The sequence below is a fragment of the Thalassophryne amazonica genome, chromosome 14, assembly GCF_902500255.1.
Source record: "Thalassophryne amazonica chromosome 14, fThaAma1.1, whole genome shotgun sequence".
Taxonomy (NCBI): Eukaryota; Metazoa; Chordata; class Actinopteri; order Batrachoidiformes; family Batrachoididae; genus Thalassophryne; species Thalassophryne amazonica.
In genome coordinates, this window is record NC_047116.1 from 72259248 (window position 1) to 72286805 (window position 27558).

At 43.2% G+C, this 27558-nt stretch overlaps 1 protein-coding gene across 1 annotated transcript in view; it reads left to right on the forward strand.

Annotated features, from left to right (window-relative positions):
- adcy5 (adenylate cyclase 5) overlaps nt 1-27558 on the forward strand; it is a 365757-nt gene that overhangs the window by 68212 nt on the left and 269987 nt on the right. Inside the window, 1 exon segment of the mRNA XM_034185849.1 lies at nt 25871-25992. Within this exon segment, the coding sequence (XP_034041740.1) occupies nt 25871-25992 (122 nt within the window).

Below are 27558 nucleotides of genomic sequence, written 5' to 3' on the forward strand. Positions count from 1 at the left end.
ATCATTAATGAGGGCCTGGAATGTTGCAGGGGCATTTGTCAGACCGAATGACATCACCAGGTATTCAAAATGGCCAATAGAAGTGTTGAATGCGGTTTTCCATTCATTTCCCTCCTGCACTCGGACCAGGTGGTAGGTGTTTCTTAAATCCAATTTAGTGAATTTAGTGGCCCCGTGTAGGGAACTGAACGCCGAATCAAGGAGGGGAAGCGCATAATCATTTCGGACCGTAATGTCATTCAGTCTCTAGAAATCGATACAGAGGCGCAGAGTATTATCTTTTTCCCCACGAAAAAGAAGCCTGCACCCGTGCATGACAATGAGGTCCCAATCAACCCAGCAGCCAGTGAGTCCCAGATATCGGTCTCCATAGCCTCTCATTCTGGGTGTGAGAGATTATACAGATGACTGGAAGGTATCTCAGCACCCGGAAGGAGATCTATGGCTATGTCATATGGACGGTGAGGAGGAACCGAGAGAGCACGATGTTTGCTGAACACTTCAGCTAGATCGTGATACTCATGTGGAACCAAAGACAGGTCTGGAGGACTGTGGACCACCCCACTGGCAGAAATGCTGGACGGAGACACCACTAGTAGCATGCTTCGCTCCACTGAGTAACTGACCCGGACGGCCAGTCAATCCAGGGATTGTGCTCGACTATCCAAGGATGTCTCAGAACCACAGGTGAGTTGGAAGGAATTACAAAGTACTGGATCTTTTCTCAATGAATACCAGATACAATCAGGGCGACCGGTTTGGTATAATGAGTGATGGACAGAAGTAGGATTCCATTGAGAGATGAGACTGACAAAGGTTCAGACAGAGGAACAGTGGGGATACGGGCCTTAGCAATGACTTTATCACTAAGAAAGTTGCCTTCGGCCCCAGTGTTCACAAGTGCAGGAAAAGAAACAGACGAGGTCCCAAACAGGATCATCGCTGAGAGTTGGGTACGACCAGATAACCCACCCATGAATTTTGCTTGACTCACCCGTACCCCCGGCATTTACGGGTGAGACTCCCCTTTTGGCCGAACCGGACAGTGGATGCGGACATGTCCCTTAGTACAGCAATAGAGGCACTCTCCGGTTGCCGGTCTCCGAGCTCGCTAATAGGGGGTCAATTTCGCCTTGCCAAGCTCCATAGTCTCGTCGGCAGGGGGAGCTGGCGAGCCAGAGTGGGGAAACTCAACGGCACGTGGGACAGATAGCCCCGGATGGTTGCGGGGCGGAGTCCAAGTGGAACCAGACCTATCTGACCCACAGCTTTTCTCTTGGCGTCTTTCTCTCAAACGTGTATCCAAACAGATTACCAAGGAAATTAAATTGTTGAGATTCTCAGGATCATTCTGGATGGCTAATTCATCTTTGAGAGGATCTGAGAGCCCCCTAACAAAAATACTCCGAAGAGCAGCCGAGTCCCAGCCCACCTCCGCAGTGAGGATGTAGAAGTCGACTGCAAACTTAGCCACCCTCCGGCGTTCCTGATGAAGAGATAATAAGCGCTGAACCGCGGTTCAAGCTTTGGTGGGATGTTCGAATACGAGGTTTAGCTTATTAGCTGTTGGGGGTCACAAATATAACTCGTTTGAGCATCTGATTCTCCACTCTGCTCAGGATATTACGCATTGCCAAGGTCCAAATCAGCCGTATTACTTTGTCACTGTATATAGGCCTCCTGGCCCATATTCTGAAATCTTAGATGAATTTGGTGCATTCATCTCTAACTTGTCAACTAGTGCAGATAACATTATGATCATTGGTGACTTTAACATTCATATAAATAAGCCTTTTGATCCCCTCTGCAAATCATTTCTGAAAATTTTGGATGCATTAGGATTTCGGCAATGCATTCGGGATTCGACGCACATTAGTGGAAATACCCTGGATCTGGTTCTCGCATGTGGTATTGCTGTCACAAATACTGACATCATGCCTCTTACATCAGTGGTCTCTGATCACTCACTTATTAAGTTTACAGTTTCGCTGTCGTGTTTAGTGGAACAAAACCTTATATATCACTACGGCGATGCATCAGTTCCTCAACTAAGACTGAACTCGAAGCTAGACTGCCTGATAGCTTCACATTTGACAAATACCCAGTCAGTAGACAGAGTTGTGGATAGTTTAAACTCAGTGCTCAAAACTACACTCGACATGATTGCGCCACCTGTGTTAAAACCGCGCTCCCCCAAATCACAGTCACCTTGGTTCAGTGATTACCTGCGTGACCTCAAGCATAAGGCAAGAGGTCTAGAACGGAAATGGCATAGTTCAAAATTAGAAGTATTCCACCTTGCGTGGCATGATGCTATCTTAGACTGTAAGCATGCATTATTGGTTACAAAGCGGACCTATTGCTCTGATTTGATCAACAAAAACAAGCATAACTCAAAGTTCTTGTTCGACACGGTGGCAACACTTATTCATGGACAACCACCTGTAGTTCACTCTCCTTTTACAGCACAAGCTTTCCTGGATTAATTTGAGATGAAAATAGAAGACATTAGGTTAAACATATACCAGCATGCCTTAACCCAGCCACTACACCATGCTATTGAGGTGGGTGCCACTACTGAGGTATTACCTCGATTTACAGAATTTGATAGTATCTCACAAGGCATGCTGATGAAACTCGTAACGTCAACAAAAAGCACAACCTGTTTATTTGACCCTATATCAACAAAACCTTTTAAGGACCTGTGGCCCACTCTTGGGCCGACTGTGCTAGAAATTATTATTAGTCTTTCTTTAACTTCTGGATCTGTTCCTAAATGTTTCATATCTGCAGTGATTAAACCATTACTTAAGAAATTTAATCTTGACCCAAGTGTATTGAAAAACTATCGGCCATATTATCACTTTACCGGGGCACTTTACCAGGAAATAAAAACAAACAAACTGTCCGCAGAGGAAAAGATGAAAAGGCGAGAAGTGTGTTTTGGTCCCAATATGGATATTCCGGATGATTTTCTCATGGATAGTATGACAATGAACAGCAACTAAAGTAGCCATCTTGATGAGGACGCACTGCTGAATTTGAACAGCAGCGCGTGCGTCAGGAGTTAAGTGAGCCAACTTGTTATGTACGCGTTACGTGTTGTGTTTCTCAGCATTTTTCTCAGTCTCTCCATCCATCCCATCGCCCGCAATGACAGCTATTCGCGCTTGTCTAACTCGGGCGAATAGCTGTCATTTTGGGTGACTGGCCGTGGATGTCGGGCCTCTGAAAATGCATACCGCCCTCCAAAAGCATGTTATTGTATTAATATCCAATTTATCATTTTGCTCTAAAATTCTGGAAAAAGTGGTGTCACGGCAGCTCATACACTGTCTTACTGAGAATAATCTCTTTGAGCCACTGCAGTCTGCTTTTAGAAAATATCATTCCACAGAGACGGCTCTCACTAAAGTGGTGAATGATCTTCTGCTTACAATGGATTCGAACACCACTACGGTTCTGTTGCTGTTAGATTTCAGTGCTGCATTTGATACAGTGGATCGTCATATTCTACTTGATAGGCTGGAAAATCATTTTGGGATTACTGGGAGTGCCCTTGCATGGTTGACGTCATACTTGACCAGTCATTCTCACTGTGTTTTGTACAGTAACACTACCTCTAACCTTAGTGACATAAAATTTGGGATCTGTCTTGGGCCCCCTGCTTTTCTCCCTTTATATAGCACCCCTTGGGCACATATTGCGGCATTACCTTTCACTGGTATGCTGTTGATACTCAGTTATACATGCCGATAACTGCTGGTAATCTCGTTCACATAAAATCCTTAGATTGCCTTGCAGCAGTGAGAAGTTGGATGTCTAGAAACTTCCTACGTTTAAACTCTGATAAGACTGAATGATGGTTCTTGGTCCAGTGAGACATCTGCATCAGTTTGACCAGTTAACGCTCAGCCTAGGCTCATGTGTCATACATCACACTGACAAAGTGAGGAGCCTTGGGGTAATTTTTGATCCTGCGTTGTCATTTTGGTCTCCACATTAGAAATATTACGATATTACTGCTTTCTTCCACCTTCGAAATATAGCGAAGATTCGTCCCATCCTGTCTGTGGCTGATGCTGAGACCCCGATCCATGCGTTTATTTCTTCTAGACTGGACTACTGCAATGTTCTATTTTCTGGTTTACCACAGTCTAGCATTAGGGCTCTCCAGTTGGTTCAAAATGCTGCAGCCAGACTTTTGACACAAAGCAGAAAGTTTGACCACATTACACCCATTTTGACATCCCTTCACTGGCTTCCTGTCCCAGTGAGATCAGATTTTAAGGTTCTGCTACTAGTCTATAAAATTGTTCACGGACTGGCACCTCCCTACCAAGCAGACCTAATTAAACCTAACATACCGACCCAGGCTTTGCATTCTCAGGATGCAGGACTACTTTGTGTCTCTAGGGTGAATAAGAAGTCTGCAGGTCACAGAGCTTTCTCTTATCTTGCCCCTGTTCTGTGGAATGATCTCCCTACGTCAATAAAACAGTCAGATTCTGTGGAGACTTTCAAGTCCAGACTTAAGATGCACTTCTTTTCCCTTTCGTATGGCTAGCATACTGGTACAGTTTTGTTTTACTCTTTTTACTCTTTTAATTCATTTTATTAGGAAATGGAGCATGCCGCGGCCTCAACTTTACCTAAAACCTGGGTCTTGCAGTGAAGCTTAGGGCTAGTGGCCGGCGATCACCTTAGTATTTCTTCAGAAATACTAGCGAACACTAGAGAACACTGCATCATAAAGGCAGCACAGGTTTCAACACAGCCCATGAATGGTTTTGGATGACAAATGAATGGCTCTGGAGCCAAAATTATGCTCGCAGAAGAAGGAAGTATTTGCAGAGTGGAAGAATCTTCTGCGGCTGTGTTGGCGGAAGAATCTGTGCATTGTGCCGCTAGCTGTGTGAGCTGGGCAGCAAGCTGAGATATCTGAGTGTCGGTGTGCGTGAACTGTGTGGCTACCTGTGTGAGCTGAGTGATACGTGTGACAGCCTGTGTGACCTGAATAGCAAGCTGAGATACCAGAGTGTCGGAGTGCAAGACCTGAGCTGAAAGAGTCTAGACTTGGGTTCCCATGGCATCCATGTGTAACGTAGGGCACCACTAGGTGTTGCCCTCCCCCTGAGTATTTTCCTGTAAAAAAGGAAGTAGCAGATTTGCCGTGAGATGCCAGTTTCCTTTGCTGGGCCCACATATGGTTAATGTCCCATGACTTCCTGTTCCGGAGCACAGCGGTGTTCTGCTGTATCTGTTAGCTGTTTGAACTGAGCTGTTTGAGTTCTTTGAATTAACAGTCTTTTCAAGACTTTTTTACTTTTTTACTTTTTTTTACTTTTTCACCGTGCTCCAACGCCTAAGGAAGACCTCTAACGGTCGAAGCATCGCGACGGAGCTCTTTTATCAGCTGGCCTTCATCAGCGTTGGCAGGCTAACTAGCTTGCTAACGCTTTCGTTTTTATTTTTGTTTTATTTTTTAGCACTGTTGTCGTGCTGCTCCACAGCTTGCCTAGTGGATTTTTATTTTATTTTAGCACTGTTGTCGTGTGTTACCTGTGCTGCTCCACAGCCTGTTCAGTGGATTTTTATTTTATTTTTTAGCACTGTTGTCGTGTGTTACCTGTGCTGCTCCACAGCCTGTTCAGTGGATTTTTATTTTATTTTTTAGCACTGTTGTCGTGTGTTACCTGTGCTGCTCCACAGCCTGTTCAGTGGATTTTTATTTTATTTTTTAGCACTGTTGTCGTGTGTTACCTGTGCTGCTCCACAGCCTGTTCAGTGGATTTTTATTTTATTTTTTAGCACTGTTGTCGTGTGTTACCTGTGCTGCTCCACAGCCTGTTCAGTGGATTTTTATTTTATTTTTTAGCACTGTTGTCGTGTGTTACCTGTGCTGCTCCACAGCCTGTTCAGTGGATTTTTATTTTATTTTTTAGCACTGTTGTCGTGTGTTACCTGTGCTGCTCCACAGCCTGTTCAGTGGATTTTTATTTTTTTTTTAGCACTGTTGTCATGTGTTACCTGTGCTGCTCCACAGCCTGTTCAGTGGATTTTTATTTTATTTTTTAGCACTGTTGTCGTGTGTTACCTGTGCTGCTCCACAGCCTGTTCAGTGGATTTTTATTTTATTTTTTAGCACTGTTGTCGTGTGTTACCTGTGCTGCTCCACAGCCTGTTCAGTGGATTTTTATTTTTTTTTTAGCACTGTTGTCGTGTGTTACCTGTGCTGCTCCACAGCCTGTTCAGTGGATTTTTATTTTATTTTAGCGCTGTTGTCGTGCGTTGCCTGTGCTGCTCCACAGCCTGTCCAGTGGATTTTTATTTTATTTTTAGCACTGTTGTCGTGCGTTACCTGTGCTGCTCCACAGCCTGTTCAGTGGATTTTTATTTTATTTTTTAGCACTGTTGTCGTGCGTTACCTGTGCTGTTCCACAGCCTGTCCAGTGGATTTTTATTTTATTTTTTACCACTGTTGTCGTGTGTTACCTGTACTGCTCCACAGCCTGTCCAGTGGATTTTTATTTTATTTTTTACCACTGTTGTCGTGTGTTATCTGTGCTGCTCCACAGCCTGTCCAGTGGATTTTTATTTTATTTTTTACCACTGTTGTCGTGTGTTACCTGTACTGCTCCACAGCCTGTTCAGTGGATTTTTATTTTATTTTTTAGCACTGTTGTCGTGCGTTACCTGTGCTGTTCCACAGCCTGTCCAGTGGATTTTTATTTTATTTTTTACCACTGTTGTCGTGTGTTATCTGTGCTGCTCCACAGCCTGTCCAGTGGATTTTTATTTTATTTTTTGGCACTGTTGTCGTGTGTTACCTGCGCTGCTCCACAGCCTGTTCAGTGGATTTTTGTTTTGTTTTTTGGCACTGTTGTCGTGCGTTACCTGTGCTGCTCCACAGCCTGTCCAGTGGATTTTGATTTTGATTTTATTTTTTTTAGCACTGTTGTCGTGTGTTACCTGTGCTGCTCCACAGCCTGTCTAGTGGATTTTTATTTTATTTTTTACCACTGTTGTCGTGTGTTACCTGTGCTGCTCCGCAGCCTGTCCAGTGGATTTTTTTTTTTTTTTTTTTTTTAGCACTGTTGTCGTGCGTTACCTGTGCTGCTCCACAGCCTGTCCAGTGGATTTTTATTTTATTTTTTAGCACTGTTGTCGTGTGTTACCTGTGCTGCTCCACAGCCTGTCCAGTGGATTTTGATTTTGATTTTATTTTTTTTGGCGCTGTTGTTGTGCGTTACCTGTGCTGCTCCACAGCCTGTCCAGTGGATTTTTATTTAGCGCTGTTGTCGTGCGTTACCTGTGCTGCTCCACAGCCTGTCTAGTGGATTTTTATTTTGTTTTAGCACTGTTGTCGTGCGTTGCCTGTGCTGCTCCACAGCCTGTCCAGTGGATTTTTATTTTTATTTTATTTTATTTTTTAGCACTGTTGTTGTGCGTTACCTGTGCTGCTCCACAGCCTGTCTAGTGGATTTTTATTTTGTTTTAGCACTGTTGTCGTGCGTTACCTGTGCTGCTCCACAGCCTGTCCAGTGGATTTTGATTTAGCACTGTTGTCGTGCGTTACCTGTGCTGCTCCACAGCCTGTCCAGTGGATTTTTATTTTGTTTTAGCACTGTTGTCGTGCGTTGCCTGTGCTGCTCCACAGCCTGTCCAGTGGATTTTTATTTTTATTTTATTTTTTAGCACTGTTGTCGTGCGTTACCTGTGCTGCTCCACAGCCTGTCTAGTGGATTTTTTATTTTGTTTTAGCACTGTTGTCGTGCGTTGCCTGTGCTGCTCCACAGCCTGTCCAGTGGATTTTTATTTTATTTTATTTTTTAGCACTGTTGTTGTGCGTTACCTGTGCTGCTCCACAGCCTGTCTAGTGGATTTTTATTTTATTTTAGCACTGTTGTCGTGCGTTGCCTGTGCTGCTCCACAGCCTGTCTAGTGTCGGATTCCCTGTTTGGGAATCCGCTAGCTTAGCGTAGCTACTAGCTCTTAGCCGTTTTAGCATGGCGGCTTCTCCTGTCTCTCCCGTACTTTTCTGCTCTGGGTGTGAAATGTTTAGTTATTCCTCGGCCTCTTTTAGCAGTAACGGTACTTGTAATAAGTGCAGCTTATTCGTAGCTTTGGAGGCCAGGCTGGGCGAATTGGAGGCTCGGCTCCGCACCGTGGAAAATTCTACAGCTAGCCAGGCCCCTGTAGTCGGTGCGGACCAAGGTAGCTTAGCCGCCGTTAGTTCCCCCCTGGCAGACCCCGTGCAGTCGGGAAGGCAGGCTGACTGGGTGACTGTGAGGAGGAAGCGTAGCCCTAAACAGAAGCCCCGTGTACACCGTCAACCCGTTCACATCTCTAACCGTTTTTCCCCACTCGACGATACACTCGCCGAGGATCAAACTCTGGTTATTGCCGACTCTGTTTTGAGAAATGTGAAGTTAGCGACACCAGCAACCATTGTCAATTGTCTTCCGGGGGCCAGAGCAGGCGACATCGAAGGACATTTGAAATTGCTGGCTAAGGCTAAGCGTAAATTTGGTAAGGTTGTAATTCACGTCGGCAGTAATGACACTCGGTTACGCCAATCGGAGGTCACTAAAATTAACATTGAATCGGTGTGTAACTTTGCAAAAACAATGTCGGACTCTGTTGTTTTCTCTGGGCCCCTCCCCAATCAGACCGGGAGTGACATGTTTAGCCGCATGTTCTCCTTGAATTGCTGGCTGTCTGAGTGGTGTCCAAAAAATGAGGTGGGCTTCATTGATAATTGGCAAAGCTTCTGGGGAAAACCTGGTCTTGTTAGGAGAGACGGCATCCATCCCACTTTAGAGGGAGCAGCTCTCATTTCTAGAAATCTGGCCAATTTTTTGGGATCCTCCAAACTGTGACTGTCTAGCGTTGGGACCAGGAGGCAGAGCTGTGGTCTTATACACCTCTCTGCAGCTTCTCTCCCCCTGCCATCCCCCTATTACCCCATCCCCGTAGAGACGGTGCCTGCTCCCAGACCACCAATAACTAGCAAAAATCTATTTAAGCATAAAAATTCAAAAAGAAAAAATAATATAGCACCTTCAGTTGCACCACAGACTAAAACAGTTAAATGTGGTCTATTAAACATTAGGTCTCTTTCTTCTAAGTCCCTGTTGGTAAATGATATAATAATTGATCAACGTATTGATTTATTCTGCCTAACAGAAACTTGGTTACAGCAGGATGAATATGTTAGTTTAAATGAGTCAACACCCCCGAGTCACACTAACTGTCAGAATGCTCGTAGCACGGGCCGGGGCGGAGGATTAGCAGCAATCTTCCATTCCAGCTTATTAATTAATCAAAAACCTAGACAGAGCTTTAATTCATTTGAAAGCTTGTCTCTTAGTCTTGTCCATCCAAATTGGAAGTCCCAAAAACCAGTTTTATTTGTTATTATCTATCGTCCACCTGGTCGTTACTGTGAGTTTCTCTGTGAATTTTCAGACCTTTTGTCTGACTTAGTGCTTAGCTCAGATAAGATAATTATAGTGGGCGATTTTAACATCCACACAGATGCTGAGAATGACAGCCTCAACACTGCATTTAATCTATTATTAGACTCTATCGGCTTTGCTCAAAAAGTAAATGAGTCCACCCACCACTTTAATCATATTTTAGATCTTGTTCTGACTGATGGTATGGAAATAGAAGACTTAACAGTATTCCCTGAAAACTCCCTTTTGTCTGATCATTTTTTAATAACATTTACATTTACCCTGATGGACTACCCTGCAGTGGGGAATAAGTTTCATTACACTAGAAGTCTTTCAGAAAGCGCTGTAACTAGGTTTAAGGATATGATTCCTTCTTTATGTTCTCTAATGTCATATACCAACACAGAGCAGAGTAGCTACCTAAACTCTGTAAGGGAGTTAGAGTATCTTGTCAATAGTTTTACATCCTCATTGAAGACAACTTTGGATGCTGTAGCTCCTCTGAAAAAGAGAGCTTTAAATCAGAAGTGTCTGACTCCGTGGTATAACTCACAAACTCGTAGCTTAAAGCAGATAACCCGTAAGTTGGAGAGGAAATGGCGTCTCACTAATTTAGAAGATCTTCACTTAGCCTGGAAAAAGAGTTTGTTGCTCTATAAGAAAGCCCTTCGTGAAGCTAGGACATCTTTCTACTCATCACTAATTGAAGAAAATAAGAACAACCCCAGGTTTCTTTTCAGCACTGTAGCCAGGCTGACAAAGAGTCAGAGCTCTATTGAGCTGAGTATTCCATTAACTTTAACTAGTAATGACTTCATGACTTTCTTTGCTAACAAAATTTTGACTATTAGAGAAAAAATTACTCATAACCATCCCAAAGATGTATCGTTATCTTTGGCTGCTTTCAGTGATGCCGGTATTTGGTTAGACTCTTTCTCTCCGATTGTTCTGTCTGAGTTATTTTCATTAGTTACTTCATCCAAACCATCAACATGCTTATTAGACCCCATTCCTGCCAGGCTGCTCAAGGAAGTCCTACCATTATTTAATGCTTCAATCTTAAATATGATCAATCTATCTTTGTTAGTTGGTTATGTACCACAGGCCTTTAAGGTGGCAGTAATTAAACCATTACTTAAAAAGCCATCACTTGACCCAGCTATCTTAGCTAATTATAGGCCAATCTCCAACCTTCCTTTTCTCTCAAAGATTCTTGAGAGGGTAGTTGTAAAACAGCTAACTGATCACCTGCAGAGGAATGGTCTATTTGAAGAGTTTCAGTCAGGTTTTAGAATTCATCATAGTACAGAAACAGCATTAGTGAAGGTTACAAATGATCTTCTTATGGCTTCGGACAGTGGACTTATCTCTGTGCTTGTTCTGTTGGACCTCAGTGCTGCTTTTGATACTGTTGACCATAAAATTTTATTACAGAGATTAGAGCATGTCATAGGTATTAAAGGCATTGCGCTGCGGTGGTTTGAATCATATTTGTCTAATAGATTACAGTTTGTTCATGTAAATGGGGAATCTTCTTCACAGACTAAAGTTAATTATGGAGTTCCACAAGGTTCTGTGCTAGGACCAATTTTATTCACTTTATACATGCTTCCCTTGGGCAGTATTATTAGACGGTATTGCTTAAATTTTCATTGTTACGCAGATGATACCCAGCTTTATCTATCCATGAAGCCAGAGGATACGCACCAATTAGCTAAACTGCAGGATTGTCTTACAGACATAAAGACATGGATGACCTCTAATTTCCTGCTTTTAAACTCAGATAAAACTGAAGTTATTGTACTTGGCCCCACAAATCTTAGAAGCATGGTGTCTAACCAGATCGTTACTCTGGATGGCATTTCCCTGATCTCTAGTAATACTGTGAGAAATCTTGGAGTTATTTTTGATCAGGATATGTCATTCAAAGCGCATATTAAACAAATATGTAGGACTGCCTTTTTGCATTTACGCAATATCTCTAAAATCAGAAAGGTCTTGTCTCAGAGTGATGCTGAAAAACTAATTCATGCATTTATTTCCTCTAGGCTGGACTATTGTAATTCATTATTATCAGGTTGTCCTAAAAGTTCCCTAAAAAGCCTTCAGTTGGTTCAGAATGCTGCAGCTAGAGTACTGACGGGGACTAGCAGGAGAGAGCATATCTCACCCGTGTTGGCCTCCCTTCATTGGCTTCCTGTTAATGCTAGAATAGAATTTAAAATTCTTCTTCTTACTTATAAGGTTTTGAATAATCAGGTCCCATCTTATCTTAGGGACCTCGTAGTACCATATTACCCCATTAGAGCGCTTCGCTCTCAGACTGCGGGCTTACTTGTAGTTCCTAGGGTTTGTAAGAGTAGAATGGGAGGCAGAGCCTTCAGCTTTCAGGCTCCTCTCCTGTGGAACCAGCTCCCAATTCAGATCAGGGAGACAGATACCCTCTCTACTTTTAAGATTAGGCTTAAAACTTTCCTTTTCGCTAAGGCTTATAGTTAGGGCTGGATCGGGTGACCCTGGACCATCCCTTGGTTATGTTGCTTTAGACGTAGACTGTGTTTCATAATTATTGCCTTGCAATGTGGAGCGCCTTGGGGCAACTGTTTGTTGTGATTTGGCGCTATACAAGAAAAAAGTTGATTGATTGATTGATTGACATATGCGAAAAGTTTGTTTGGACAAACTGTTGATACTCCCATTTTCCAGGCCGGGCTGTGGCTGAACCCGGCAAAGTGCCACCTTCTGTCCAGAGAGACAGAGTTCCTGGGCCATGTTGTTAATGCTCAAGGGGTCGCTGCAAACCCGGCAAAGGTGGTCGCAGTCAGAGATTGGCTGACACTTGCAAATGTCAATGAACTAAGGAGATTCCTGGGACTGGCTTCCAGTGGTGAGCACAGCTAACCAAAAAGTTAGCTTTGATAACTTTTTAGTTAGCTGATTAGTTGTTATCTTTTATGATGCTAAACCAATAAACCATCCAAAAAATTATCAGAAGCTACAGCTAACTGATAACCGATAACTTTCTGTATTGTCTCCGGTACACTTGCAACTACTAACAAGCTGATTTTGAGTTTTAACACCATGATTGCTTCTGGTAGCGTCAAAGGCGACCACAAACCCAAACAATGAGTCAGCACTTCTGTCTTTGTGCACCCTGCCCACTGCCAGAAGCTCCTGTTTACTGCATATTTTGCAGCAGTGAAGCAGTTGAGAGGAGCTAAGCTCAACTCTACACACACACACATAAAAAAAATGTCATTATTCCTTAACAGCATATTTCCATGCCACCGTGAGGCAGAGGTCTTGGAAAATAAAGCAGTTTTAACTTATAGTTTTGATTTATAAATCAAATTAATCTGAATAGAATAACTCCATTAATGTCAATTCTGTCATTTGCATACATGTCAACCTATATGGATTGTCCGTAAATTATACAGATTTTTCTGAGTTTCAGAGTCATACGGACGTACAAATAAGGTCTTACAGATATTCAGGGTTTTCTGTTGTAAACTTATTTTTTTACTGTTGTTTTTCTTAACTCCGCTGACTTTCGGCCAGGCATCCACCATCTTTGTACTCCTCATTGAAGCTGTGTGATGACGTGCGCAATGTGAGCGTCCAATTGAAATTGGTTCACCGTCACATGGTTTTCCAATATCCAATCGTACAGAAGAGCAGTCTCAGATGGTAGGGCCAAAGATTCTTAGGAGCAGTGATCTGTTACTCTGTGAATTCTTGTTTCTTTAAAAATAGAACAGCTGTGTGACACTGTATTCATGGGAAATATATTGAGTTTGTACAAAATACCTACAATGTACTTGTAGACATTGATTTTATTGACAGCAAGCAAATTTACTGTGGAGCAAGAGGATTTAACTGTGGAGGACTTCCACCATAAAAGAGCCCATGGAAATCCCTGGTGTTAGTTAATATATGGACAAAACCCCAGTTATGTGATACCTCTATGCGGTTGTGTGTACTGTAATAAAATTGATTTTGGTGCGATTTCAAGGATTCAAAAGAAGTTTATTGTCATATGCACATAGGAACATGTTTACTGCATTTTACCCATCCTAATTGCCAGTTAGGAGCGGAGGTTGCCTTTTTGGCGCCCGGGGACCAGCTCCAGATGTATATCCCTGCCCTAGGTCACGAGCAGGGCTGAGCAAACCTTGACCGGCCTCATGACACACTTAACAAACAACAACACACATAAGCCGGTCCGGTACATGAACACATATAAAAGCACACACAAGGAAAGAATTGGGAAAAGATAAACCTCCATTACTGCTGCGTTGAACTCCCGCAGCACCACTGGAGAGCAAAAAAAACCCCATAGCACAGAAAACAGTCATAACAAAAACAAAAAAACACAACAGACAACAGCTGAGACTTGGATGTGTCCAGTGTCCAGACAGACAGCCCGGAAAGGCCGCCCTTGAGGAGCCATCGGGCCTTATCTGTCCATCCTGTGGTGGGCGGGGGGATCCCAGTCCTGAATCAGTCCACCAGAGTCTCCCACAGTCAACATCTCAGGACTGGGAAGGGAAGGAGGCAGGGGAAGACAAGGAGGCGGGGGAGACGAGGAGCGAGGCTATCAGGAGTGTTCTTCGGGGGGGAGGATTTTATCCCAGCGGCCTTGAAGGACAGCTGGTGTTTGGAAACCAAATAGATATCCAGATTAACAGACACCTGGCAGATTCCACAGTCTGAAACTTCAGAGTGGCTCCCAATACATCTGAATAGAGGAGAGATGTGGTCTTACAGAAGATCAAAGCGGTTTTCCAGTGCAGCCATTCTCCCCGAGATGGATTTCAAGGTGCGGTTGACACCCGCCGACTGAGCTGACACTGCCCTTCCAGTCGAATCAATCATGTGGGGCAGCCTGGACGGGTCAATTAATGCCGCCTCCACCTTCTTAATTTTCCGGTAAACCAGTGCTGTGGCCGCTCCACACAGCAGAAACCCGGTCACCACAGCTCCAAATAAGTAAACATCTTCAACGTCCTCCACAGACAACGTGTACAGGCACATGACTTGCCACCTCCGCCAGCTGTTCATCACGTAACCTGCCACATGTGTCCCGGCAGGACAGGTCGGGTCCTCCGCTCCGATTTAGGAGGTTATAAGGATTTTGTGTTGATTTTATGGATTTTATCACTTGGTTATACAGGTGGACCCTCAAAGGGGTTGACGTATGCATTTGTACAAAGTTAAAATATAACACATATCTTTTAATTTTAAATAATGCACTAATTCTGAACGTTTGTAACATACAGGCAGATGCGAAAGGGATTATGGGTAAAATGAGCATCTGCTAACACTGGTTGACTCATTCATTCTGTGTAAAAACCAGCATGTTAATGTGAGGTGTGTGTTGGTGTGCTTTCGTAAAATATGCCATTTTTTTTCATTTGTAAAAAAAAAGAACAACAGTCCAGTTGTGATTAGACAACCGTCTGATATAACTGGGGTCAAAATAAATCGAACACTGCCATCTACTGGCGCCCAGATGCTCAGACCCTAACCCAAGCTGATCGATCGACAGCTCTTGCTTGCCTCTACTGGTGGTTGGCTCTCACTGCGGTATTGTATCACTTCCTGTTCCGGAGCACAGCGGTGTTTTGCTGTATCTGTTAGCTGTTTAATCTGCGCAGTTAGATTGATCTAGTTACCTAGATAACGATTTGTTTCACAGTGTAATCTTCACGTGCCTTAACTAAAGCACTCCCTCTGCTGAATCACCTCTAAATTATTTACACATTATTTACTTTGTGTGTTTTTAGGAATCCGCTAGCTTAGCGCAGCTACTAGCTCTTAGCCGGTTTAGCATGGCGGCTTCTCCTGTCTCTCCCGCACTTTTCTGCTCTGGGTGTGAAATGTTTAGTTATTCCTCGGCCTCCTTTAGCAGTAATGGTACTTGTAATAAGTGTAGCTTATTCGTAGCTTTGGAGGCCAGGCTGGGCGAATTGGAGACTCGGCTCCGCACCGTGGAAAATTCTACAGCTAGCCAGGCCCCTGTAGTCAGTGCGGACCAAGGTAGCTTAGCCGCCGTTAGTTTCCCTCTGGCAGATCCCGAGCAGCCGGGAAAGCAGGCCGACTGGGTGACTGTGAGGAGGAAGCGTAGTCCTAAACAGAAGCCCCGTGTACACCGCCAACCCGTTCACATTTCTAACCGTTTTTCCCCACTCGACGACACACCCGCCGAGGATCAAACTCTGGTTATTGGCGACTCTGTTTTGAGAAATGTGAAGTTAGCGACACCAGCAACCATTGTCAATTGTCTTCCGGGGGCCAGAGCAGGCGACATTGAAGGAAATTTGAAACTGCTGGCTAAGGCTAAGCGTAAATTTGGTAAGATTGTAATTCACGTCGGCAGTAATGACACCCGGTTACGCCAATCGGAGGTCACTAAAATGAACATTGAATCGGTGTGTAACTTTGCAAAAACAATGTCGGACTCTGTAGTTTTCTCTGGGCCCCTCCCCAATCGGACCGGGAGTGACATGTTTAGCCGCATGTTCTCCTTGAATTGCTGGCTGTCTGAGTGGTGTCCAAAAAATGAGGTGGGCTTCATAGATAATTGGCAAAGCTTCTGGGGAAAACCTAGTCTTGTTAGGAGAGACGGCATCCATCCCACTTTGGATGGAGCAGCTCTCATTTCTAGAAATCTGGCCAATTTTCTTAAATCCTCCAAACCGTGACTATCCAGGGTTGGGACCAGGAAGCAGAGTTGTAGTCTTACACACCTCTCTGCAGCTTCTCTCCCCCTGCCATCCCCTCATTACCCCATCCCCGTAGAAACGGTGCCTGCTCCCAGACCACCAATAACCAGCAAAAATCTATTTAAGCATAAAAATTCAAAAAGAAAAAAATAATATAGCACCTTCAACTGCACCACAGACTAAAACAGTTAAATGTGGTCTATTAAACATTAGGTCTCTCTCTTCTAAGTCCCTGTTAGTAAATGATATAATAATTGATCAACATATTGATTTATTCTGCCTTACAGAAACCTGGTTACAGCAGGATGAATATGTTAGTTTAAATGAGTCAACTCCCCCGAGTCACACTAACTGCCAGAATGCTCGTAGCACGGGCAGAGGCGGAGGATTAGCAGCAATCTGCCATTCCAGCTTATTAATTAATCAAAAACCCAGACAGAGCTTTAATTCATTTGAAAACTTGACTCTTAGTCTTGTCCATCCAAATTGGAAGTCCAATAAAACAGTTTTATTTATTATCTATCGTCCACCTGGTCGTTACTGTGAGTTTCTCTGTGAATTTTCAGACCTTTTTTCTGACTTAGTGCTTACCTTAGATAAGATAATTATAGTGGGCGATTTTAACATCCACACAGATGCTGAGAATGACAGCCTCAACACTGCATTTAATCTATTATTAGACTCTATTGGCTTTGCTCAAAATGTAAATGAGTCCACCCACCACTTTAATTATATCTTAGATCTTGTTCTGACTTATGGTATGGAAATTGAAGACTTAACAGTATTCCCTGAAAACTCCCTTCTGTCTGATCATTCCTTAATAACATTTACATTTACTCTGATGGACTACCCAGCAGTGGGGAAGTTTCATTACACTAGAAGTCTTTCAGAAAGCGCTGTAACTAGGTTTAAGGATATGATTCCTTCTTTATGTTCTCTAATGCCATATACCAACACAGTGCAGAGTAGCTACCTAAACTCTGTAAGTGAGATAGAGTATCTCGTCAATAGTTTTACATCCTCATTGAAGACAACTTTGGATGCTGTAGCTCCTCTGTAAAAGAGAGCTTTAAATCAGAACTGCCTGACTCCGTGGTATAACTCACAAACTCGCAGCTTAAAGCAGATAACCCGTAAGTTGGACAGGAAATGGCGTCTCACTAATTTAGAAGATCTTCATTTAGCCTGGAAAAAGAGTCTGTTGCTCTATAAAAAAGCCCTCCGTAAAGCTAGGACATCTTACTACTCATCACTAATTGAAGAAAATAAGAACAACCCCAGGTTTCTTTTCAGCACTGTAGCCAGGCTGACAAAGAGTCAGAGCTCTATTGAGCCGAGTATTCCTTTAACTTTAACTAGTAATGACTTCATGACTTTCTTTGCTAATAAAATTTTAACTATTAGAGAAAAAATTACTCATAACCATCCCAAAGACGTATCGTTATCTTTGGCTGCTTTCAGTGATGCCGGTATTTGGTTAGACTCTTTCTCTCAGATTGTTCTGTCTGAGTTATTTTCATTAGTTACTTCATCCAAACCATCAACATGTCTATTAGACCCCATTCCTACCAGGCTGCTCAAGGAAGCCCTACCATTATTTAATGCTTTGATCTTAAATATGATCAATCTATCTTTATTAGTTGGCTATGTACCACAGGCTTTTAAGGTGGCAGTAATTAAACCATTACTTAAAAAGCCATCACTTGACCCAGCTATCTTAGCTAATTATAGGCCAATCTCCAACCTTCCTTTTCTCTCAAAAATTCTTGAAAGGGTAGTTGTAAAACAGCTAACTGATCATCTGCAGAGGAATGGTCTATTTGAAGAGTTTCAGTCAGGGTTTAGAATTCATCATAGTACAGAAACAGCATTAGTGAAGGTTACAAATGATCTTCTTATGGCCTCAGACAGTGGACTCATCTCTGTGCTTGTTCTGTTAGACCTCAGTGCTGCTTTTGATACTGTTGACCATAAAATTTTATTACAGAGATTAGAGCATGCCATAGGTATTAAAGGCACTGCGCTGCGGTGGTTTGAATCATATTTATCTAATAGATTACAATTTGTTCATGTAAATGGGGAATCTTCTTCACAGACTAAGGTTAATTATGGAGTTCCGCAAGGTTCTGTGCTAGGACCAATTTTATTCACTTTATACATCCTTCCCTTAGGCAGTGTTATTAGACGGCATTGCTTAAATTTTCATTGTTACGCAGATGATACCCAGCTTTATCTATCCATGAAGCCAGAGGACACACACCAATTAGCTAAACTGCAGGATTGTCTTACAGACATAAAGACATGGATGACCTCTAATTTCCTGCTTTTAAACTCAGATAAAACTGAAGTTATTGTACTTGGCCCCACAAATCTTAGAAACATGGTGTCTAACCAGATCCTTACTCTGGATGGCATTACCCTGACCTCTAGTAATACTGTGAGAAATCTTGGAGTCATTTTTGATCAGAATATGTCATTCAAAGCGCATATTAAACAAATATGTAGGACTGCTTTTTTGCATTTAAGGCAATATCTCTAAAATTAGAAAGGTCTTGTCTCAGAGTGATGCTGAAAAACTAATTCATGCATTTATTTCCTCTAGGCTGGACTATTGTAATTCATTATTATCAGGTTGTCCTAAAAGTTCCCTGAAAAGCCTTCAGTTAATTCAAAATGCTGCAGCTAGGGTACTAACGGGGACTAGAAGGAGAGAGCATATCTCACCCATATTGGCCTCTCTTCATTGGCTTCCTGTTAATTCTAGAATAGAATTTAAAATTCTTCTTCTTACTTATAAGGTTTTGAATAATCAGGTCCCATCTTATCTTAGGGACCTCATAGTACCATATCACCTCAATAGAGCGCTTCGCTCTCAGACTGCAGGCTTACTTGTAGTTCCTAGGGTTTGTAAGAGTAGAATGGGAGGCAGAGCCTTCAGCTTTCAGGCTCCTCTCCTGTGGAACCAGCTCCCAATTCAGATCAGGGAGACAGACACCCTCTCTACTTTTAAAATTAGGCTTAAAACTTTCCTTTTTGCTAAAGCTTATAGTTAGGGCTGGATCAGGTGACCCTGAACCATCCCTTAGTTATGCTGCTATAGATTTAGACTGCTGGGGGGTTCCCATGATGCACTGAGTGTTTCTTTCTCTTTTTGCTCTGTTTGCACCACTCTGCATTTAATCATTAGTGATTGATCTCTGCTCCCCTCCACAGCATGTCTTTTTCCTGGTTCTCTCCCTCAGCCCCAAGCAGTCCCAGCAGAAGACTGCCCCTCCCTGAGCCTGGTTCTGCTGGAGGTTTCTTCCTGTTAAAAGGGAGTTTTTCCTTCCCATTGTCGCCAAGTGCTTGCTCACAGGGGGTCGTTTTGACCGTTGGGGTTTTTACGTAATTATTGTATGGCCTTGCCTTACAATATAAAGTGCCTTGGGGCAACTGTTTGTTGTGATTTGGCGCTATATAAATAAAATTGATTGAATTGATTGATTGATAATCCTTTGCGCGCCAGAGAGTTGCTGCAGTTTAAACAGCGCAGAGAGAAAACACGACAATTATAAATGAACATTATATAACGGCTGAGTGGATCCTTGTCATTTGATTGGTGCTTTGTATGTCATATGACATGGATTAATTCATCCCATTTGTGTTGCATTGCATTTAGAGTGTGGCTTGGTTCCATTTAGAGTGCCAATTTGGTTCCATACGTTTGGTACCATTGCATTCTACACACGCTTGCATGCACACACACGTCCTCATGTGCGCACACACGTGATCGCGCACGCATGCAGTGATAACTATAACAACGTCTATAAACCCAGAGAATATATATTCACGAGTGTTTTAGGCACATTATACAAAGGGTTTTATGCTGTTGTCCGTGTGGAGCCTGATCAGAGCGTCTCACATGCATTTCTCCTGTCGTGACTGTACTGAGATTACCCATAATGCACTCTGTGGAGACACAATGTCCACACTAAAACCTTCAAAATGTGTGCATTACTTTAAAACTAAAACATATATCTGATATTTTCACTTTATAAAACTTCAGACATGATGTTAATTTGAATACCTTGTCTGAAATTAGTTTGGTTAAAATTTTAACTATAAGTTAAAACTATATGCCTCTGGATGACTTGAGTGATATTGCCAGTGAGTGCCACAATTTCGGCCGGATCTGGGTTTTGATTCAGGTTTTCTCTCTTTCTTTGTTCCCCTTCATGTGCCCCAGCCTTGATTTACAAGTTATTTTATTTCCGTCACGTGGTTATTCTCTATTCTATTCTGATTTGTCACTTTGTTTCTTTGTTACTTTTCTTGCTCTGGTCATGGTTCAGTTTCATTCTCATTTTATTCAGTCAATCTGTATTGTCATTGTTTATCATGTAGTTATCATTTGTTTTTCCTTGTTCCCATTTCTTATATGATCTTTTGTGGTTTAATATTGGGTTTTGTTTGTCACTTAGTCTCTGTCTTATTTTCTGGTTCTGCTTAGTCATTTTTGTTTTCTTAGTCAGATCCTGTGCAGTTCATCTTAATGTTTAGCTTCTTACTATTTTCTTATCAGTTTTCATGTAAGTTCTTCTAGTTCTTATGCTCATGTCTTTTAGTTCCTGTCATAGTAATATTGTATTCTGCCCTCGGTTTCTGAATACTGTGTTTGCTCGTGCCGTGAACCTCTGCTTGATTATGACTGCGTATTTGCCGAGCCCTATTTGTTCCTTTGCTCCGCTGACTGGCAACCTGTGTACCGAACTTGAGCCTGAATTAAAGATGACGACTTCTTTAACACCTAAGCCTGGTCTGGGAGTCTGCATAGAGTGTCCACCCTCTTTGGGTGCCTTGCACCTGCCCGGCTTGTCAGTGAGTCATTATGGGGTCAAAAGAAATGATCTTTTTTTCTTTTGCTTGCTTTCTTTCTTTTGTGACCAGTTCTCCTTTGCCTATAGAGGATAGAGAGGTTCTCCGGGAACTGGCTGTCCTCTGTTTGCAGAGGATAGAACTGTACATCTACTACAAACCATTTAACAGTGGAGTGTCATTACTGCTGCCTGCAAGAAGAACGGAGCCAGGTGGTGTAGAAGGTGGCGGCCCCCTGTCCTAGCAATGACGGAGAAGAATGGTTCACACTGAACAGCAGGTGGCTGATGTGACCCTAGCATTGGTGAGGGGCTGGCTGAAGGTGGGCCAGAGAAGCTTGTGGAGGACATGTTCTCCTGTTTTGTGATTCCTGATGAGCTCCTCAGCGACCAAGAGCGGAACTTTGAGTCCCAGGTTTTCGGTGAGGTCTGCTGGCAGTTGGGTGTGAGCAAAACAACTCCGCTCCACCCACAAAGTGACAGGCTGGGAGCAGTTCAGCCACACCCTCACCACCCAGCTTGCCATTCTCACCAGTCAACATCAGAAGGACTGGGATCGTCATCTGCCCCTGGTCTTGTGGTCTTACTGGTCTGCTGTTCAAGAGTCCAGCCAGTGTACACCTGCTGCTCTCATGTTTGTGAGATAGCTCCGGACACCAGTGGACTTGGTGTTTGGTGCCCCGTCGGAACCTGAGATTGCTGAGGGAAAGGAGATTGACTACTTTCGCAGACTGATGGAGTGTCTGCATGTGGTGCATGACTACACCTGCCAGGTCCAAGCAAACTCTGCTGTCCAGCAGAAGAGGGCGTATTACACCCGTTGCAGAAGGTGGGCCTTCACACCAGGAGAAAAGGTGCTGGTGTACTGTCCTGTTCATAAAAAGGGGATTTCCCCCAAGCTTTGCAGCAACTGGCAGGGACCTAGCAAGGTGGTTGACTGCTTGTCTTGTAGTAGTGTACCAGTTATGGATGCCCAGCAATGTTCGCATGATGGTGCTGTACCAGGACAGACTATCTCCGTACCACTTGTGCCACTTGCCGCTGATCAGGAGGGTGATGGCAGCACCTGTTGCTTCAGCCAACGTGTTTCACCTGGACACTTGCGGGACTGTTGGGTGATGGGGTCGCTGAGGATGACTGACCCCTCAGGTGGGGCTGTGTCAAGATCACCGGGCCGGTCACTAAGACTGTGAATTGTTGTGCTCCAATGCATTATGGGAGTTCAGGGTTTGGGGGTTTTTGAATTTTGTTATTGTGGTTCATATTGGTTTAGCAGTATCGTTATTGTTATAGATTTGTTGTGTTTCTGTGGTTCAAGTAGTGTACTCAGTTTGGTTGCCTTGCTTTTGATGTCTTTTGCCACTGTCTGTGTTGTTGTGTGTGAAAAATAAATAGCACTTCTTTGCGGTAGAGTGCATAAAGACTGGCTCGTTCTTCCACGCAGTTCGCCACAATATTATACTATTGTTTGATATATTTATTATTCTATCCTGTTATTCATTAGCAAGAAATGTTTCTCTTGACTTATGAAACAAATTAGCTCATTTTACAGTTTTTGCTAGAAGTGTAAATAGCTGATGTGTGTTGACAAAACAAATGTTATTAGATACCTTGAAATGTTAACAGAATGTACCAAAGCATTTGACACCAGTGTATATTGTGATATATTGTGCTCTCTCTGCAAGGTGGAGCAAGCAGCCAGTTTGCTGCTACTGGGAGCAATAGACAGTGATGCATATTTAAAAGAAATGCACAAAGGCACGGCTTTGCTTTAAATGCGCAACAAGTCTCTTTTCCATTTTCAATTGTGCACCTCTGTCTTACTGTTAGAAGACCCAGCCTTTTCTTCCACCTCCTATTCTGACCGGAGGGTGCCAAATGGCACTTCTGGGGTAATTTACAACTCATTAGGCCACCTTTTCTTATGTAAGTGCAGCCATTAGATCGGAATGTGCCAGTACCAGAGTGTGTGACTCCGATGGAGAAGAAATAACCATTGTGCTGAGTTCCGACTCTGAAATTTCTTATGGTAAGATTTCCTAAATTTCCTATTTTCGTTTGCTGATTATGGCAGTTGTGTTTTAGGAAGAGATGTACTGCAAAAAGTAACATCTTGATAAGTTAAAATTGCTAAAAAAAAAAGATTATTTTATCTTAATTTGAGTAATTTTGCCTTGTCAAGAAAAAAATTGCCAATGGTGTAAGATATTTTTACTTAAAAGACAAAATGTCTTGATAAGACATTTTTACTTAGGTTTTACGAAAGTTTAAGTAAAAACGTCTTATTGCCAGTAGCTAAGATTTTTTGTCTAAATTTAAGTGAAAATGTCTTACCCCATTGGCAAATATTTTTTTCTTGACCAGTCAAAATGACTCAAATTAAGATAAAATCATCTTAATTTGAGTCCTCTTGTTTCCGCGTCAGCGGGCAGGACTACTTTGTTAATCTCAATGGGGTAAAAAATAAAAGTATTACTGTTCCTCTCTTACCTAGTACCTGGTGAGACGCAGGAGGAGCCCGGCCCGGAGTCACCCCACAGTGCCCAGTCCCTCCATGCTCTACAACCCCACCCCAGGTCAAGCATTCAGAACACCGCTGGGTGAAGTGGTCTGGTGCCAATAAGGCGAGAGAGTGGCTCCAGTTTGATGAAGACCTGGACCAAGTTCTTGAAGCCACGGCAAGGGGGGATGCAGACCTCTTAGTAGTTTAACGGAGGAGTTTATGGTTACCCGAGCAAGAGAGGTGCTACTGTATAGAGACTCCAGTGACAGCAAAGTCTCCTCAGCTGGCACTGAAGTAAGAACTGGTAGGAAGTGGAGTGCTCATGAGGCAGTCCAGCAGGCGGAATCAAGGCTGCGACACTGGGAGCTGGTGGGAGCAGTGGCATCCGGTCGGGCAGAGCTTGGGAGCAACCCAAGACTCTGGTACAGTAAGGCCCAGGGGAAGGAAAAACACCAGCTGATCCTGGATGAGGTCCGAGCAGGGGTGGAGGAGGCCCACTGCAGAAGGACAGTAGCCATGCAGCAGCAGGGGGCATGGACCTGATGGGAGCAGGCAGCAGACCGGAAGATATCGTGGACAGAGCTGTGGACGTCTGAACCACATTGGATAAAGTCCCTGGTTCAGTCGGTCTGCAGTGTTCCCCCCAGTCCATCCAACCTCTTCCGCTGGGGCCTGGCAGACACTCCACTGTGCCCACTCTGCCAGAGAGGAGGATCGCTGGAGCACATCTTGAGCTGTTGCCCAAGAGCACTGGGAGATGGGTGCTACCGTTGGCGACATGACCAGGTGCTGAAGGTTATTGCAGAGGTCATCAGCACAGGGATCTCTAGCAGCAGGCAACAGCAACCAGCAGGGCATTCCATCACCTTTGTAAAGGCTGGGGAGAAACGACGGCAGAGCCCAAGACCAACAGAAGGGCTGCTGGCAACAGCACGGGAGTGGTAGCTGAAGGTTGACCTCAGGAGACAGCTTAAATTCCTGGAAAACATTGCAGTGACCACACTTAAGCCGGACATAGTCCTGGTGTCAGAAACAACAAGGCAAGTGGTCCTGCTGGAGTTAACTGTTCCCTGGGAAGACCAGATGGAGGAGGCCTTTGAGAGGAAGAGGGCCAAGTATGAGGAGTTGGCAAGCGAATGCCGAAGCATGGGATGGAGGATTCGATGCATGCCCATTGAGGTCGGCTGCAGAGGATTCTTTGGCCAGTCACTCATCAGAGCACTCAAGATGCTGGGAGTGAAGGGACTGCATGGCAGAAGAGCCATCAAAAACATCGCTGACGCGGCAGAAAAGGCGTCAAGATGGCTGTGGATCAAACGGGGCCTGATCACCCCCGGCTGGGTCGGCTGGGCGAGGGTGTATGATGTTGAGAGACCTGAAACACCCAATGACCCCAGGATACATCACTGAAGATGTGTCTGAGTTGCACCAAGTGTCTTTGTGAAAACCATGGAGACATTCTCATCTTTAAAAAAAATGAAGTTATTCACTTTAGATCAGCTTTGCTTGTTTTTTTTTTTTAACTTTTCATTGTTTTGACAATGGCCTTTTTTTTATTCACTGATATTGTTTATATTACAATTTAATGCAACAGTTATTTATTTTATTTTAAAATAATGCATATAACATTGGACACTTTGTTTTTATTTTGCATTCAGAGTCACAGGCAAAGGTTTCTTGTTTTTATTTCTCATCAAGCTTTTTTTAAAGGAAAGCAAAGTAGTATTTGTATTGTTTTTTTTTTTTTTATTCCCATAAATGATCCAATCTGTGGCTTAAAATCCATATCCGATTCTCACCATGAGTTTCGTGATCCATGATACCCCTGGATACAACTGTATTTCTCCCTCCAGCAGTATAATGTTTTATGCTCTTCTGATACTATGATGTTTTTATGCTCTTTAACTTTAAAAATATGAACTGTCTGATGTTGGAGGTTTTTTCAGTTCATCACAGAGGAAATTTTCTGAATTACAGGATTTCTGGATGTGGACTGTTCCGCAATTTATCGTGCACATGATGTTGACATAGCACATTTGAGGACTGATGGGCCACACCAAATAAAACCACAGCTACATCTGAAGATGACAATATGAGCTGAAATATTAAATTATTTTCCAGTAGAGGTCTGATCCTTCTGTCAGTTTCATGTCCTTCCGTTAACATCTTCTTCTGAGCCGCATCACTAAGAAAATGTTGTATTTTTATTCACTTGTTTTTCTGCAAGTGCCATACTATGATTTCAAATTAAGGAAATCATTGAGAATCATACTGAATGGATGTTTTAAAGGTGATGTTTTAACTTACTTTACCCTCACACATCTACAGGAACGTCTCCTCCTCTCAGTGCTCCCTCGCCATGTTGCCATGGAGATGAAAGCTGACATTAATGCCAAGCAGGAGGACATGATGTTTCACAAGATCTACATCCAGAAACACGACAATGTCAGGTAAAATCAGGGAGAACAGGAAAAGAGGGAGAGAAGAGATGAGGAGTTAAAATGTGAAGGCGGATTGATTCTGCTGTAAATGAAACATAAAATGACCCCGTTGTAGTGCAGTGCTACCTCTTCAAAAATATCCTATTCTTCAGTTGGAAATTTAGTTTACTTGATTTTTTTTTCCCCGTTTACTGCTCAGTGACCGACACAAACGGCCTACATGCTAAAGAAATCAGCCATTGACCATATCTTAGCTCTGAGTGTACTCAGAGGCCTGGTCTTCCACTCGGTGCAAAACATTGCAAGTGTCATTGAAGTTGACATGCAACACAGTTGTCATTTTCATGCCCAGTGCCTACATCCCCTCTTTCATGATGTTTCTTTTCATGTTTGTTTTTACCTTCTTGGGTCCAAGGGCACTTTCTCAAGTTTACCATAGTTTCAGTAATTTCCCTTTTAAGGTACATGTATATAATTTGATGTCCATGTTTTGCACATCAGAATATTCAGAACAATCTCAGCTTTCTGAATGTGAGATGCGTATTTGTCGAGAACACTGTGTGAAATATATAATTTGGCTCAAAACTTGAAAATATGAAATGTTTATAGAAATTCTTCAAGTCTTTTGTGAATATACATTTTTATTCATGTGCACAAAAAGTCTTCCGGTCACACAATTAATGTAATATATGAAAAAAGACTTCAAAACAATGTATAAAGAAATTTCAACCACCCTCATTCAAGGGTCAGGGGGGGTTTGCTTTCCGGTGCTGCCTATTGGCTCTGCGGGCTTCCAGGGGGGTTGGGTTGGGTGCCGGCCCGCGCTCCCTTTGGTTCCTCCCTTGTGGGGCATGGGCACGCCTCTGTGCCTGGGGGGAGCTGGGCGGCTGGTCGGCCCGCCGGTGGGGGTCCCGGTGCCGCGCAGCTTCTGGTCTTATTGGCGGTGGGGGTGGTGGTGGCGGGGGAGGAGGGTTTGGATTGGGCGGCCATCGTTCCTTTTCAGTTGGGTCTGTCTGCTCTGCCGTTGGTGGGTTGGGGTCCGGTACCTGGGCGGGGGGTGATGCTTCACCCCGGGGCTCAGGTGTATGTAGCCCAGTGGTGGGCACAGTTCTGATAATCCAATAACAGATAATTATCGAAGATAATGTTTTCATTATCGGATTATCTTTTTAGATAACTTTAAAAACCATTATCAGACTAATTATCTTCCGATAAATTTTTGTCCAATAACTTTTAGATCGATAACGTAGTAAACAAAGCTGAACAGGGACAAACATTTTTAAAATTTAAAATCATTGAGCACCTACCTGCTAAACGTTTCCTAACAGATGTATAGTTCTCCCCTCTGCAAACAGAAGAGAGCTGCTTCTCTGAGAAATTGCTCTATCCTCTGCTGGCAAAGGAGAACCAGTCACAAAAAAAATTAAAAAAATAATTTCTTTTAATACCATACTGATACGCTGGCAATATCACCCAAGTCATCCAGAGGCATACATTTTTAACTTATGGTTCAAATTTGAACCAAACTAATTTCGGACAAGTTATTTAAAATTACTGTCACATCTGAAGTTCTAT